Raw genomic sequence first — 15,685 nt, forward strand, 5'->3', positions numbered from 1 at the left:
CATCAGAGAAACAGTGCACAGTGGCCTACAACATGGATCAGAAGTGCACCGTTCCGACAGTATTTCATGGTTAGATCCAAGGAACGGTCTGTACGGTCTGTGTTTACCAACATAGTGCAACAATAACATCACCTACATTATTACATAACTCTGATTATAAGGCAGTGCAATAATAAACAACAAATAAACAAATAACATTATACGCGTTGAAAAACCGAAATCACTGGATATTTTTTTGAGGGAACGAAAAAAGCATTTTACATTTGGCAAACTGTCATGCGCGTTTACTTCAATGTTTACGTGCGGAAGCAAACTTACGTACAACAAGGAAGTGATTTTCTGTGTTCATCTCCCTTTTGGATCTGTCTACCCATGGTGTAGCTTTCCTCTAAAATCCTAGTTGCTAACACCTGAATTGTAGCTAATACAGAAATGCTGTTACCAAGGTGCGTAGCTACTTTCAAGAGCATCCAGGAAACCGTTTAAATTGAGTTGAGCCAGCAATCTAACGTTAGCTACATACTCTACTTAAAATATCAAAATTAGCCAGCCAGCTAGCTGTAAACTACCACATTTTTTGTAGTCTGTAGGCTAGCTCCAAGTAATTACCATTCACAAAGTGTAATCAGCTGCTGGTTTAATGAGCAGCTATCGGTGTATTGGGACCGTACGGGGTTTGCTAGCTAGCTTATTATGTTGCCTGAAAACTGTTATAATGCAGGGTCCAACTTTGGTTTACACAGGGTGTGTCTACTCTAATCTAGTTCCAGCACAAGATCAGTGATCAGCGAGATCAGTTGTACGGTTTCATTTGACACTATTAGTAGCTACCCCTCGAGCCCGGGGTTCCAAAGTGACAGCCTGTCACGACGTGTCTGTCATGACGCAAAACTAGATACAACACAGGTCTTTCGGCCGCCGGGCAGGACTCTGCTGGAAATGTCAAAGGGATGTCTACGACGCTCACTGATGTTTAGAAATAGTTGCCAAGGGGGATGCATCTACAGCTAGCCACAGAGTTGGAACGCAGACTGTCAGTCAGGGGTTTATTCTTCTTTTTCAGGTTACTCCTGATGAGGTCGGCTGCATCCGTCACGCGCAGGGCGTTCTCTCTCAGGGGCATGTCCTTACAGGGAAAGGCACCTGATATGGCAGAGGGTAAGAAGGAAGAAGACCCGGTCGATAGATTCATTGCTTTTGTGCTTTACCCATGACCCCTGACCCCATGATGTTTTGTGTCTTCACAGAAAATTCACACTTGCTTGTGACCAATGGTGTGTGTTGGTAAACCAGAATGAATCACTGTGTACTGTATTCAGTCCTAAATTAATATAATTCTGTCTGCATGTTTAAATTTACAATTTATTCACCAAGCAGACCGCATGTTGCTAACCCTAATGTCACTTTCTCTTCTTACACACTGGTTCATGCCCAGCTCCTTTACGTGGTCTCTGTTGGGTCTCTCTTTACACTAGACACAGAGATAGAACCTTGCACAATCAACTACAGTGTTTACCTACAAACATGTTCCTTGTTTAGTTGGTTGCTGCCTGGGTGACTTGCACTATCTTCACCCTCTCTAGGATCCCTCCGGATTCTCTCTGTTTTCTCTCCCAATTCTCCTGTTTCATATAGTCTCAATAGTATGACATCACTGAAAAACCTGAGACATCACTTGGATGGGCCAGACAAGTGAAGGCTGAATCAAGTTGTACAAAGTGCACTTTATAATGGTGCACGTTTAGTGTAATTATAAACCTACTTACTTTCTGCCACATACGTCATTAAATATGCTGAACAATACACCAGACAATACATTGTTAATTTGAACTGCACTTTCACAACGCAGTTTTCTTAACTGACATTCACACATTGTTTTATTCTGTTTGTGCTACACCGAGAAGGCTGGGGAAAAAAACTATTCTCTGCAGCACCTCCCAGATTACTGTCCTTGATTGTGGCTGACTCAGATTATGTTGCCTGAGACAATATGAAAGCTGCATCTTTGTACATTCTGTTCTGACTCACATTCACGCACACACTCTCAGATATCCACGACGCTTCATGTTATTGTATGGTTGTTTTTCAGTTCGCAACAGACTGAGGGCAATTGTGGGAGCATCTACTAACTGGAGGTACGCCAACATCACAGCTACTTTGTACTGAGATATCCCTCTGAAAAACAATGTGTCATCTATTTTAAAAGTCGACTGGATCTTTGGAAAGAAGAGAGCCTTGTTTCATGGTCGTAGATGTGAATGACCTTGACCACTACATGCCCACAGACACTTACTTCATGTACTTATTGTCTTATATAATCCACCTCTTTTTGTGACCTCATATATTGTTGTGTGCCATGTTCATTGTGACCTCATTCTCTTTAAACTCCAGTTATCATTACAAAACAGGCCATGCACACATAGGTATATATGTCTATGCATGCACATCTCCATTGAATTCTCTCTGTTAGTGGCAAAGAGTATAGAAGCACAGTCAATATAAGTTCTTTGTTAGTGGTCTACATGCATTGTGACGTCACAGGGGCGGGGGTTGGTTTTCAAATGTTGGTTGGACAGCTTTTTTGGGGAAGCACCCATTAAATATGATTTTCTAATACAAAAGGGGGGGTTGGGGGCAGATATGCAGAAAAATTTAAGTGTGTGGAACATGTATAAAGATACTTATGCCCTTGTGACATCATAAACAGCCAGGTTACATGCACGTGATGACAGGCAACCATTTTCGATAATGAGAGGTCCCAGAGTCATTTCCCACAGACTGGTGATGGTGTCTTTGTAAACTTCTAGAATCTTTGCTATTGCTGTGACATTGAGGGCCTGGCGCATGTTGTCACAACAGCCTTTTTGTCGACAACACTATCAAATTTCCAAAGGCATAAACGGAACGACTCTTTCAAAGAAAGCGCTTCCACCTTTGGCCTCTGTGACAGTATTTGTTTTTCTCTGCGCGGGTGAAGTGACCACCAGCAGGCGTTAGAGGACCGCCTGTCGCTGTCGTCCCAGCTGGCCCGCTCTCAGGACGAGCTGCCTGTCAGGAGGATGAAGGACAGCTACATGGAGGTCCACCTCCCCCTGGGCACACAGCCACGCCTCCGGGAGAGTTACCTCACCTTCCACAACAGTGTCAGGTAGAACACACACACACACTACTACTACAGTGGGGTCATATGCACGTACATACAGATGCATTCATGCCCACCGCCTTCCTCTTCCCCTTGCAGGTTTGGAAGAATCTTGGAAGACCTGGACAGTTTAGCAGGTATCCGTTGAACGTCACATTGTAATGTGCCCTGGCTTAGCCCACGTCTGTCTAGACCATGTTTAAAAGCCACTCTCGTCTTGGCATCCCTGTCTGCTCCTTTAAAATAGCCTGTGAACAGCTCATCACCAGCTGACATATCTACCAGCTTAAACAAAATGTCTTCAAGGTGTTTACCCTGTCGGACAACATTACTCCTATTTCATGAGTGAATTAATATCAATAGATGATAATTTATTGATCAATAGATCAATAAACAGGTTTGACCAGTTTCGGGGGACCAATAAATACAACTTAAAAAATAAGTAAAAATCTAAATAAAAATTTAGATTGGAAAAAGTCTTCTCAGAAATGCATATGAATATTTTGAACTACTCGATTAGTAGTTCTCTCTCACACATACACTTATCATCTATCGTCGCTACCTGCCAACTGTCAAAGTGAAACAATTCTATTTTAAAAGGAGATTACTGTGTGTACTTGCAGCTGTTACCTATAGATTGTGTGACCTATCTCTCCTGTGTTTTGCTCCCCAGTGCTTATCTGCTACTCTCACACGCACAACGAGGCGCTGAAGAGGTCTCCTTTGTCCATTGTCACCGCCCTGGTCGACAAGATAGGTAGGACATCCAAAATGAAGGAAACCGCCCTTTTTTCTCATTCGGCGTGGGGGTTCATAGCGATGGACAATTAAAATCTTTATTGTTTGTGATGTCACAGACATGAGGAAGCACATCATCTACCCTGACTGTGACATTAAGTTAACTGGTCATGTGACGTGGGTGGGGAAAACCTCCATTGAAGCCAAGATGCACATGACTCAGGTATATACACTGACACGTCACATACGACTGGACACCTTGTCTTGTCATGGCTCTATGAACACCAGATATTTACAGTGAGGGATGTCAAAAGGTGATTTGAGGACTAGTGGCATAGTGAAAATAGCTCCATCTCAAGAACATTCTGTCAAATGACAATTCATCCCAAGCTCTGTGCATGCATGTACAACATAACCTGTTACTTCTTACACCAAATAAGACATCCCCTATGTATCAATTGTTGAACATAATACGTTGTTTCTGTCATGCAAGAATACATTCCCCAAAATTCCCATGGAATGTTTAGACAATTACATAGTTTTAAAATGAATTGGGTGCATGTACTCACACATCGGGTGCTCTAATACATTGTATAAAGATGTCTGTCTTTTTCTAGTATCACGAGGGAGCCTACACTCCAGTTCTGGATGCTACGTTTGTCATGGTGGCCAGAGACCCAGAAAACAAGAGGTCGGTCGTCCCATCCATCCGCCCGTCCATCTTCTCACCACCCATCCATCATCTCTCCATCCGTCTGTCGGTCTATCTATAATACACATCTCTCTTTCTTCCCCACCCTCCCCTTCTCCCAGGGCCGCGTTTGTAAACCCACTAAAACCAGAGGGTCCGGAAGAGGAGAAGCTCTTCCAAGAGGGAGAGAGTAAGATCATAGGTCTTAGCCGTGTAATAACATCCACTCATCCCTGTGGTGCAGTGTGCGGGTGGTAACCCTCTCTCCCCTGTGTCTCCCAGTCAATAAGACCCGTCGTGTGCAGCTGAGCTCTGCCTCCCTGCTGAAGGTGGCTCCTACCGGCGAGGAGAGGAAGATCATCCACAGCTTGTTCCTCAACACGCTCGACACCAAGTACGACACGCCGCGCACGCGCTCAAATCTCTCACTGACACAGATTCGCACACAGTCGTGTGTGCGTGTGAGTGTGTGTGTGTGAGAGAGTTCCATGCATCGTCTGCGTGTCTGCTGTAGGACAGTGAGTTTCCGGGGCCGAGTCCTGCCTCCTAACTCTGTGTGGATGGAGGATGCCAAGGTGAAGGGACTGGAGATCTGCCACCCACAGGTGAGAGAAGACGGGAAAAGAGAGAAAGATAGTGAGGAGTGGGGGGGGGAGTAATAAGTCAGTTCATCTCTAGTTGTTGTTTGCGTTTGTGTTCATGGTATTCTGTGCTTGGTGTGTGTGTGATGTGACGTCCAGCCTGTGTGTGTCCTGTCCAGGAGAGGAACATCTTCAACCGGATCTTTGGAGGCTTCCTGATGAGGAAGGCCTATGAGCTGGGCTGGGCCAACGCTTTTTCTTATTGGTGGGTTGGAATCCGTGTGTGTGTGTGTGTGTGCTTGGGTGGGTTTTTCAGCCCAGCGACCGCCCCTGATGTGTGCTTCCTACGTTTCATAGTGGGAGTCGACCGAGCCTGGTTGCTGTTGACGACATCCTGTTCCAAAAGCCTGTAGAGATAGGCTCTCTGTTGTTGCTGTCATCACAGGTGAGTGTTTGTGTGGATGCGTGTCGACTTTCCCTCGAGGGTCAATACATTAAATAAGTGATCTTGGAACTGTCAAAACAGACTGTATTGACAGTCCCTTCTATCTTCAGGTGTGTTACACTGAGGGGAAGTACATCCAGGTCAGAGTTCACACGGAGGTGATGGACCCGCTGACCCGGCAGCACAACACCACCAACGTCTTCCACTTCACCTTCCTCTCCGAGACGGACGTCCCCAACATCGTCCCCCAGAGCTACGGAGGTCAGTCCCTGCTCCTCTCACCCCCCCCCCCCTCACCCCCCCACATGACCTTCTTCAGCCCTTTACACCTGCAGCGGTTGTCATTGCTACATCTGTAGATGATGTAGTCTATGTTGCAGGGTAGGTGAACTCCCACCACCCTGATTTAGGTGTTACTCGATCCTTCTTCCTGTAAATGATCTACATGTCATGCTCCTGTAATGTTTGTGTCCACAGAGTCCATGCTGTACCTGGATGGGAAGAGACACTTCAACCAGACCGTGGAGTCCACATGAGACCACAAGACACGTGATCGACCAACCCAACTGCCTGCCAAAGCCTTACAGTGTCCCACAAGCTCTGCTCAGCGTCCTCCGTGAGAGAAAATGATCCAGGTCATAGGTCAACTCTTGTATTTTGTTTTCATTCTTTGTACACCTGTTTATGCATGAACCTCACATAGCTGAGAACCATCCGGATCCTCATCCTCGTGTTTGTTTGTTTGGGCTTTAAAGACACATACCTCCCTTTGCCTTTTCCTTTTACTGTCTACAGTATATATTACTACAGTATACTGTATATCATTTCTTCCACGTCTTAGCTTTATATGCACATATATTTAGCAGTTACCTGGACGTTTTGCGGTTACATTTTTTTAAATGCACTTTTAAAGTATTTTTTTCTTACATTTTATATACTCATGCATCTGTATGTAAATGTTGATGGGGAGATACATTCTGAGGGATTTATTCATGCTATTATTGGTGAACTGCAATAAATAGTATTGTATTATTTATCTTAGTATAAATAAATAGTTTAAATCAACAGTGTGTTTCATCACATTCATTGGACAGAATTCTCTCCACACAAACCACTTGTATGTTTGCCATCTGATAAATAAACTAATTTGATGTTAACAGTGTTAACAGCTTTATTTGAGAAATGAGTAACATCCATAGACAAGGAAAAGCAATACTGGAAATCACAGAACCATTGTGTGTAGTTTGATTAGCTCAATAGCTCCATCAGTCTCAAATGATCTGGCACTAATTGTAAAGATGCGGCATATGATAAGGTGAATAGAACATTCCTTTGGTTGTAAACAAATTCCAATGGAAATACTGCCACCTTGTGGTCTTTGGAGGTAGTGGCAGGAGATGGAAATGAACCATGATGAGGAAGGGATTTACTGAACCATTTTAGTGCTTAACTCACAGTTCCTGCTTGGGCCATCGGGCTCTCAAAGCTTCCTCAGGATTGATCTAGGTGTATGATAAATTAAACAATGTAATACACTGAGAAGAAAACTCAGACATACTAGAAGGTTATACATGCATCACTAGAATAATAATGTGACAACATAAGACTGAATAGATAATAACATAAGAATGAAAAACAATATAAATTCCATCAATGACTCACCGTGTCATCACCTGGTTTCCAGCCAGCGGGACACACTGTAACAAGAAAGAGAAGAGAGACACATCCGTTTATAATGCGCTTACTCACCTGTCAGTGTATGTACTGCAGGGCCTGGATCTCTACCCACCTGCCCTGTGTCTGTCAGTGTGCTACAGGGCCTGGATCTCTACCCACCTGCCCTGTGTCTGTCAGTGTGCTACAGGGCCTGGATCTCTACCCACCTGCCCCGTGTCTGTCAGTGTGCTACAGGGCCTGGATCTCTACCCACCTGTTCCGTGTCTGTCAGTGTGCTGCAGGGCCTGGATCTCTACCCACTTGCCCCGTGTCTGTCAGTGTGCTACAGGGCCTGGATCTCTACCCACCTGCTCCGTGTCTGTCAGTGTGCTGCAGGGCCTGGATCTCCACCCACCTGCCCCGTGTCTGTCAGTGTGCTGCAGGGCCTGGATCTCTACCCACCTGCCCCGTGTCTGTCAGTGTGCTGCAGGGCCTGGATCTCTACCCACTTGCCCCGTGTCTGTCAGTGTGCTGCAGGGCCTGGATCTCTACCCACCTGCCCCGTGTCTGTCAGTGTGCTGCAGGGCCTGGACCAGGCGCAGGGTCTCGTCCACAGAGCGTCCGACTGGCAGGTCATTCAGGGTCACCTGCCTCAGGACCCCGCGGCCATCGATGATGAAGAGGCCCCTGAGAACGAATAGAGATGGACATTGATGCCAAACAGGCCTGTGTGTGTGGTGTGTGTATGTGTGGTATGTATGTAAGTGTGTGACTCTGACCTCAGTGAGTGTCCCAGGTCCTCCAGGTACACTCCGTAGTCCTTGGCGATCTGATGTGTGAGGTCAGAGAGGAGAGGGATGTTCATTGGTCCAAGACCGCCCTGTTTCCTGGACAAGTTTATCCTATTGGCAAGACACCCAATCCCACACAGTGGGTGGAGTTACAGTATTATTTATCTTATATCATTTATCGTATTATTTATCAATGGTCAATAAAAGTTGATTGGTGAGAGAGGTCATACCAGGCCAGGTGTGAGAAGTGTGAGTCCACAGAGCAAGCAACCACCTCGACTCCTATTTCCCTGAATTGCTGCACGCGCTCACTGAAGGCTTTCACCTCTGTGGGACAGACAAACGTGCTGTGCAACACACAACAGATACATGATATTACTCATCTACATATGACACATTCATCACAAATGGATTTCACAGATGACATGTCTCAGACATTCATCCATGGTTTGCCGTTTGTTACAGCCAAAAGAGCATAGTTTGAGTGTTTCACTCACAAGTCTAGTGGGTAGAAGAGGAGGACGAGGTATCTCCCTTTGTAGTCAGACAAACGGAGCTGTTTGAACTCTCCGTTAATCACAGCTGTAGCCTCCCAGTCGGGAGCCCTCTTAGAGACTAGAGAGAGACACACACAGAGAGAGAGAGAGAGACACACACACACGCACAGTTTGAGACTACACCGATCGAGACACACAATCAATTATATTTTTGCATTATATTGAGATTTCCTGTGAGTGTGTAGACACCCGATAATCGACGCACTCTTTGCCTTGCTCAGGTGGAGAGAAGAAGGGTGGCGAGGAGAGCAAAGGGCCCTCGGATTCCTGGATGCCTGGATTGTGGTCTTAAATTGCAGAAATACCAAATAAATCAGACACACACTAAAAAATGAATACCGCTGGGATGACATATCTAAAAATTTTCTTTGCGTCAGTCTAAACTCAGGAGAAAGCAGAACTACCGAAAACCTACGCGTGCGTGACGCCAACAGCTGAGAAGTATCGATTTTTTCCCTTGGAAATATGACTCAATACACTATTCATTGCTTCCTTCCCTCATCTCCTTTCCTCCATTGGTAAGGAAGAATAATATCTTAATCCCCTTAAATTGCCATTAAATGTTCATTGGCTGTCTGCAGTAGAAGAAAGACTATACTTATATAGACTGTTTATAGGATTTATAATATGTTTGCCTAGTCTATCCTCTTTATATTTGTGACGTCACGGGCTCATAGTCGACAACTTCCGTGTTTTGCTAATCCCGGTAGGTCGGAGTAGTGCTTTTGGTGTTCGATTAGCATGCAAAATATGCTGACCCTTATTTCCAACGTGTTCAGAGGTACCGCCACCAAAAATGTGGTGAGTAGAATAACTCTTTTTGGGGTTTAGGTTAATTGAAAAGATTACAGTTTTAAATAGGCTAGATTGCTATAAAGCAATGTTGAAGATGGGTTGTCAGTGGCGACGCAGTGGTACCCATATAGCAGGTGCTGACCTTGTAGCCACAGACGTTTGGAGACAAATCCTGTCTTTACGATGCGCGACAATCGCGACATACGCTTTTCTCTACTTATGTGCACGTGACATTTGTGCTGATGACATGTATTCAGCGCTAGGGTTATGAATGACTCATCATGCCATGTTCCCTTCCAGTAGGGATAGCCAGCCAATAGCTTTACATTGTCGGTATTTGCCACACGGTGGCGCCTCTTGTCTCTATTCGCAGATAAAGCAGGTTAATCTCTGGCTGTCAACCAACGTTCACTAAAGTAGAATCTCTATAGAAACGTAGTGGTAGGCGTTGAGAGGGCTCCGTTAGTATTATTATATAGCAGGCTTTTCAGCCTGCAAATGCCTTTCTTCCTTTCACCTCATCTGACATGCACAGTGTAGGCCTAGGCCTAATCCACCCCTGCCCTTTTCATTCCCTCTTCCTGGCCCATAGGGAGCACAAACAGTGTCAGAGGTAAGCAGATCATGCAGCTCTACTCTGTAGTTGCAGTCTGTAGGCCTTAATACAAGCAGGTCTGCTCTAGTCTATGTCTGTACAGTTACACAATACCCTGACTCTCTTTGGCAAGCTGTGGTTGGTAGCTATAGTGATGTGGTTTACAACTGGTGTTCAGATATTCCCGCTAGTCTGAAACATCCCGTTTGATGATTACCTGCCCAAGTCGTGCTCTGGTCGGATTGGTTGGTTCCTTTGTTCTCCAGTTGCTGATTGGCCTGTCCGAACACGTCGATTTAACCTCAGCACCCGCCTCGGCAACGCCCCGGCAACCACCTAAACCACCACCAGTCAGTACCAGAGCACCCAGGCTAGAACTCGCCTTAATACTAGCTAGCCCCAGACCACTACTCATACCTGACGACAGATTCGAAAACAATACCAGTTAATATTGAGAACAAAAACTACCTGTAGCACTCTGGCTACTCGGGCAAAGTAGGTAGGAGAAGTTAGAGGACAAGGTGATTTGTTTCCACTGTCAGCAGAGCGGGAATTAAAACCTTGTTTTGAATGCAAACATCGGTGCCTGTGAGTGTTTGTGTGTGCGTGTGTGTGTGTAACTTCTGTGTGGCACCAAAGTCTTCCACATCTGTCTCTCCAGGGTGCCATGGCGGTGGTGTCGGCACGCTCCTATGCTGACTTCACCCAACAGGCCAGCTTTGACATCAAGGTGAGTCAGCAGACACACACACACACAGACACACACACACACAGACACACACACACACACAGACACACACACACAGACACACACATAGACACACACACAGACACACACACAGACCTTTCATCTACAGCGATCTTTTCCCGTGTGTCTCCTCTCCTCCCTGTAGAAGTGTGATATCCACCGCTTAGAGAGTGGTCCTCCCGTGGTAGCGGAGCTCACCAGGGACCAGGGTCTGCAGTACTACCGGACCATGAACACCATGAGACGCATGGAGCTCAAGGCTGACCAGCTCTACAAACAGAAGATCATCAGGGGCTTCTGCCACCTGTACGACGGACAGGTCAGCGCACGCACTCGCAACACTCGCCCACGGTCGCGCAAGAAATGCACTTTTTCCTCATACCCACTTCTATTTGGGCTGCCATTCAGGAAGCATGTGCGGTCGGCATCGAGGCAGGCATAAACCTGTCCGACCACCTGATCACAGCCTACCGCGCACACGGCTACACCTACACACGGGGTGTGCCCGTCAAAGAGATCATGGCGGAACTCACGGGTGAGATGAACAATCTGGTGGTCGGGAGTCACCTGCCTTGGTGCTGGCTGTGTCATAGCTAAAGGCTATGGGTTTCTCTTTGTGCACCGTCTTCCCCAGGTCGTAAAGGGGGCGTGGCTAAGGGGAAGGGAGGATCCATGCACATGTACGCAAAGCACTTCTACGGAGGCAACGGCATTGTGGGAGCTCAGGTAATGTTCACACACACACACACACACACGGATGCAGAAACTATAAGTTAAAACGGGGGGCATTCCCATCCTGATTTGTGTGTGTGTGTGTCTTCAGGTTCCACTGGGTGCAGGTATTGCCCTAGCCTGTCAGTACCAGGGTAACAACCAGGTGTGTGTGACACTCTACGGTGACGGAGCAGCCAACCAGGTGAGACTCCCTCAAATCTGCCCAGACTGGCTACATCTTCACTGTGATTTGTTTGCTCGTTCACTGCCACCTACTTCCTGGTTGTGACCCACCCACTCTGTCGTCCAATCAGGGCCAGATCTTCGAGTCCTACAACATGGCGGCTCTATGGAAGCTGCCGTGTATCTTCATCTGTGAGAACAACAAGTATGGCATGGGGACGTCTGTGGAGAGAGCCTCAGCCAGCACTGACTACTATAGGAGAGGAGACTTCATACCAGGAATCAGGGTCTCTGTCTCTCTGTCTCTCTCTCACACACACACACACACACTCACATACAAACTGACTACTATAGGAGAGGAGACTTCATACCAGGAATCAGGGTCTCTCTGTCTCTGTCTCTGTCTCTGTCTCTGTCTCTCTCTCTCTCTCACTCACTCACTCACTCACTCACTCACTCACTCACTCACTCACTCACTCACTCACTCACACACACACACACACATACACACTGACTACTGTAGGTAGGACAGGATACGTCATACTAGGAATCAGGGTGAGACACACATAGCGTACCTGACCTGTGAACTTTCTCTTGTTCCAGGTGGATGGAATGGATCTGCTGTGTGTGAGAGAAGCCACCAAGTTTGCAGCGGATCACTGCAGAGCTGGGAAGGTGAGTTCTTATTGGTGCAGAGTTGGAAAGGGCTCAACAGTCAAAGCTCTGAGCAAAGTTCTGCTTCATGAAACTAAAAATGACAGCTCGGGGCGGGAAATGACAAGTCACAAGATCATCATAAATACGTGTTTTAAAGGGTGCAATAGCAGACACACTTACTGGGCTGGAAAACAAAGATCAAACAGACTTTTGAGCGTCACCAGCGGGGCAAAAGAGAGACTTCAAAGAGGGATCAGAGGAATAGAGCGACCACAGGGGCTTAAGTCTCGAAGGCCAGTCGAGGGAGACTCGTATTGACGTGCTCCTGGTCCCGTGTGCTCTAGGGCCCTATCCTAATGGAGCTGCAGACCTACCGTTACCACGGACACAGCATGAGTGACCCTGGGGTCAGGTGAGATAGACACCAAACCAAGACCTTTAGACTTTGTGATAGTCACCTGACCTTGTTTCCCCCCCCTCATCCCTGTCCCTCTCAATCACTTCCCTGACTTCACTATAGTCGTTTTTTTTGGCCAATCCCTGTTTCTCGGTAGTCGATGGGCAGTTCCTCTTCTCCAGGTCTATCCCTCCTAGCACACAGGGCCCTGTTGCAGTGGCCACTTTCTGATTGGCCCAGTGAGTGACAGTTACGCTCGTTTAACCCCAGCTTCCCCTCTGTGTGATGTAACTTCCTGTAGCTACCGTACACGTGAGGAGATCCAGGAAGTGCGCAGTAAGAGTGACCCCATCTCCACGCTGAAGGACCGCATGCTCAACAACAACATGGCCTCAGTGGAGGAGTTCAAGGTACTGGAGGCACACACACACACATTAACATCTACTCACAGACGGTGGTGAAATCAGATGAATCAGTCAAACTCAATTCATATCATTCTAAAATGTCAAAGGAATGTGTCAAAATATGTTAAGTCTCAGCCAATTGTAATTACTATCACAGTCGTTGACATGCACCTTGAATAGTCCGCCTGGACTGTGATGATCTTGATGACCTCGGATTGCTGTTGCTTTGTTTGGTTGATGTTCCTTATCTGTCTATGGTCTATATGTTCCTTGCTGTAACCCCAAATTGCCTCTCGGAGGCCATTCAAGTTCTCTTGTCCAGTCTAATCAATACGAGCGATGGGGAGCCAATGAGCCGATGAGCCAACATGAAGCGCACTGTCCTCCGTCTCCTGCAGGAAATCGACGTGGAGATCCGGAAGGAGATCGAGGAGGCGGCCCAGTTTGCCACCTCTGACCCCGAGCCTCCACTGGAGGATCTCTGTGACCACATCTTCTACAACGAGCCACCCATGGAAGTCCGTGGAACTAACCCATGGTCCAAGCTGAAGTCTGTGAGCTAGATACACACACACAGTAAATCCTGGTTAAAAAAGCACGCGCACAAGCCCGTGAACCAATCAGTGAGCCTCATTCCCCCACTCAGCTTACTGTGAACGCACAAAGAGAGACGACCGTGCCGGGGTCCACAGTGGGTCAGGTAGCAGCATTCCCCGTGGGGCCAAGTAGAGCACCCCTAATGTTATTTATTGAGACTATTTGTAGATAGATTGTTATTATTCATGTATTTATAATCCTTCTTGTGGTTCCGTGGGATCATTCCTTTGGTCAGATAGGTTACATCCTTGTTCCCACATACCAGTTTTTACCACACGTGTAATAGTGCCGGGCTCTTGGAATGACATCAGGCCTTTCATTATCACACCTATCTGTAGACAAATAAGCGGTAGAGTTTAGTTTGACATTGGATTCGACAAGACACTTACTGTAATGAACCAGCATGGGGGAAGTGGCCACTCTCTGTGGCTCAGTGGGAGTTTGAGGCAGGAGCAGCTTGAGTCTTTCTGTTTGAAATGTCACTTGCTAGCATTGGCTCACTGTCAGATGGTGTGATTTGGGGGAACTGGCTCGTGTTAATATGATGTAAAAGATTTGAAGGTCAATGGCTGGATGTTGTGGCAGTCCCTGGTTGAAATAATGTGTGGTTTGGGTAAACTCAACTAGCTTCTCTTTATGGATGACGTTATTGCAGGATAACATCAGAAACAAAATGATTGGCTGCTTGCATTTTCCTTCTCTCTCTTTATCCTACCAAGCCATGCACTGCGTGAATATTATGCCTGAGTGGAAATGAAAATACTGCTTGTAATGCAGCGATGTCAATGATTAAATAAAGATGACTGCCCCTGGATTATTGCATGTTATGCTTATTGTTCCTCATGTCTATTTGGATGCCATGCAATGAATGACACCGAGGTGTTGCTCCATCACCCACCACTAGTCGTCACTCGCAACTTGCACCTTTGCTTTATTTAATCCAATCCTGTGTGAAGAGGGCTGGTTAAAATGTCAGATTTGAAGTTACAGTTATGAGGGAGTCGCTGCCGCCCACAGCACATCTTTAGTCACAGATAATGACTCTGTACTAGGCTGGTTTCATTATATCCCCGCGTGCGGCGCGTGCTCAGATAAAAATAGACGATAATAAAAGACTTGCGCTGACGACCTACACCATCGGAGACTGCCGACTTCAGATATGGCGACGCTAGACATTCACCTGATGGTGTTTTCCACGACACCCTTATATTGTGGCACCATCTACCTAACGTGTGTATAGTAGCCTATCCAAGGTGTTAAAACTATCCCAGTCAGTGGCCGGAAGCAACAAGAAAGACTGACCAAGTAATGTGCTGGACAATGAATGTCTCAATACATTAACTAATAGTTTAAGGTTGCTCATCAAAATGCTTTGACATTCCTTTTGGCATTTTATGGCCTTTGTGCTGAACTCTCACCTGCCCGCATGCTGTCGTGTTCTGAAGAGTACGCCCCTACAATGACGCAGGCGTGACTCAACCCTCTGACAGACAGGTAAGCCGACACCCGACGCCATATTGGGAAATAACGGAAGTGAGAGAGCGAGCGAGCCAGAGAGAAATAGAGAGAGAGGGGAGAGTGTGTGTGTTTGAGAGAGAGACGGGACGACAGTCGATACGGTCGTCTCTACTACACACAAGGACGAAAGTAGAGAGTTTCCGAAAAGGCGTTCCATCCGGCGCGTTTTAATGTTTAGACAGTGTTTTAAAGGAAGGGGCGGTTGCTGTTTATAACTGTTAGCTGTTGCCTGTGTCTTAAATACTAGACCAGAATCACAGTGTAACAGGGACAACTCGGAGCTGCGAAGATGCCGCTGGCACAGTTGGCAGATCCTTGGCAGAAGATGGCATTGGGGAGGGCGAGTGAGGTGAGTGTGTCTGTGTACGTGTGTTTGAGAGAGAGAGAGAGAGAGAGAGAGAGCGAGAGAGTGAGAGAGCGAGAGAGTGTAGCCTGTGTGTGTGTGTGTGTGTGTGAGAGAGAGACTCAACTGCTCT

The 15,685-nt window shown here is 46.6% G+C and overlaps 4 protein-coding genes across 7 annotated transcripts in view; 3 read left to right on the top strand and 1 right to left on the bottom strand.

Moving 5' to 3' along the window:
- Positions 1-327: 327 nt before the first annotated feature.
- On the top strand, positions 328-6,615 carry acot9.1 (acyl-CoA thioesterase 9, tandem duplicate 1). Of its 2 annotated transcripts, XM_047023698.1 has the most exons (16): positions 328-446; positions 1,064-1,158; positions 1,248-1,274; positions 2,090-2,135; positions 2,978-3,148; positions 3,242-3,279; positions 3,816-3,899; positions 4,000-4,103; positions 4,498-4,571; positions 4,694-4,761; positions 4,854-4,965; positions 5,086-5,176; positions 5,332-5,417; positions 5,510-5,597; positions 5,708-5,858; positions 6,075-6,615. In XM_047023698.1, the coding sequence occupies exons 1-16, from the start codon at positions 433-435 to the stop codon at positions 6,131-6,133; spliced, it is 1,308 nt and encodes a 435-aa protein (XP_046879654.1). In that variant the 5' UTR covers positions 328-432; the 3' UTR covers positions 6,134-6,615. The 2 variants fall into 2 exon arrangements, with proteins under 2 accessions (XP_046879654.1, XP_046879655.1); XM_047023699.1 differs by lacking the exon at positions 1,248-1,274.
- Positions 6,378-10,902, bottom strand: LOC124470035 (peroxiredoxin-2-like). Of its 2 annotated transcripts, XM_047023703.1 has the most exons (9): positions 10,836-10,902; positions 10,209-10,327; positions 8,807-8,888; positions 8,542-8,659; positions 8,275-8,391; positions 8,033-8,155; positions 7,810-7,940; positions 7,260-7,294; positions 6,378-7,099 (listed from the first exon to the last, which is right to left on the bottom strand). In XM_047023703.1, exons 1-9 carry the CDS (start codon positions 10,840-10,842, stop codon positions 7,049-7,051), a joined length of 783 nt encoding a protein of 260 aa, XP_046879659.1. In that variant the 5' UTR covers positions 10,843-10,902; the 3' UTR covers positions 6,378-7,048. The 2 variants fall into 2 exon arrangements, with proteins under 2 accessions (XP_046879659.1, XP_046879658.1); XM_047023702.1 differs by lacking the exon at positions 10,836-10,902 and having other exon boundaries at positions 10,209-10,485.
- On the top strand, positions 9,278-14,503 carry LOC124470033 (pyruvate dehydrogenase E1 component subunit alpha, mitochondrial-like). Of its 2 annotated transcripts, none has more exons than XM_047023700.1 (11): positions 9,278-9,402; positions 10,653-10,721; positions 10,885-11,058; positions 11,148-11,274; positions 11,374-11,465; positions 11,563-11,655; positions 11,768-11,923; positions 12,240-12,311; positions 12,638-12,705; positions 12,992-13,100; positions 13,493-14,503. In XM_047023700.1, exons 1-11 carry the CDS (start codon positions 9,343-9,345, stop codon positions 13,655-13,657), a joined length of 1,185 nt encoding a protein of 394 aa, XP_046879656.1. In that variant the 5' UTR covers positions 9,278-9,342; the 3' UTR covers positions 13,658-14,503. The 2 variants fall into 2 exon arrangements, with proteins under 2 accessions (XP_046879656.1, XP_046879657.1); XM_047023701.1 differs by lacking the exon at positions 9,278-9,402 and adding an exon at positions 10,422-10,486.
- Positions 14,504-15,498: 995 nt separating this feature from the next.
- LOC124470351 (ribosomal protein S6 kinase alpha-3-like) overlaps positions 15,499-15,685 on the top strand; it is a 3,641-nt gene continuing 3,454 nt past the window's right edge. Inside the window, exon 1 of the mRNA XM_047024192.1 lies at positions 15,499-15,553. Within this exon, the coding sequence (XP_046880148.1) occupies positions 15,499-15,553 (55 nt within the window). The remainder of the gene's footprint in view (positions 15,554-15,685) is intronic.

The sequence above is a fragment of the Hypomesus transpacificus genome, chromosome 8 (assembly GCF_021917145.1).
Source record: "Hypomesus transpacificus isolate Combined female chromosome 8, fHypTra1, whole genome shotgun sequence".
In the NCBI taxonomy this organism is placed as follows: Eukaryota; Metazoa; Chordata; class Actinopteri; order Osmeriformes; family Osmeridae; genus Hypomesus; species Hypomesus transpacificus.

Coding starts and splice junctions, on each gene's coding strand:
- acot9.1 (XM_047023698.1), top strand. Junction 4,966..5,085: donor CTCAACACGCTCGACACCAA/GTACGACACGCC, acceptor TGTCTGCTGTAG/GACAGTGAGTTTCCGGGGCC. Junction 5,598..5,707: donor TGTTGTTGCTGTCATCACAG/GTGAGTGTTTGT, acceptor TTCTATCTTCAG/GTGTGTTACACTGAGGGGAA.
- LOC124470033 (XM_047023700.1), top strand. CDS start 9,343: ATGCAAAATATGCTGACCCTTATTTCCAACGTGTTCAGAGGTACCGCC. Junction 9,403..10,652: donor GTACCGCCACCAAAAATGTG/GTGAGTAGAATA, acceptor CTGTCTCTCCAG/GGTGCCATGGCGGTGGTGTC. Junction 10,722..10,884: donor AGGCCAGCTTTGACATCAAG/GTGAGTCAGCAG, acceptor TCCTCCCTGTAG/AAGTGTGATATCCACCGCTT.
- LOC124470035 (XM_047023702.1), bottom strand. CDS start 10,406: ATGAGTAGTGGTCTGGGGCTAGCTAGTATTAAGGCGAGTTCTAGCCTG. Junction 8,889..10,208: donor CCAGAGCACGACTTGGGCAG/GTAATCATCAAA, acceptor CTGCAATTTAAG/ACCACAATCCAGGCATCCAG. Junction 8,156..8,274: donor CACTTCTCACACCTGGCCTG/GTATGACCTCTC, acceptor TCTTGCCAATAG/GATAAACTTGTCCAGGAAAC.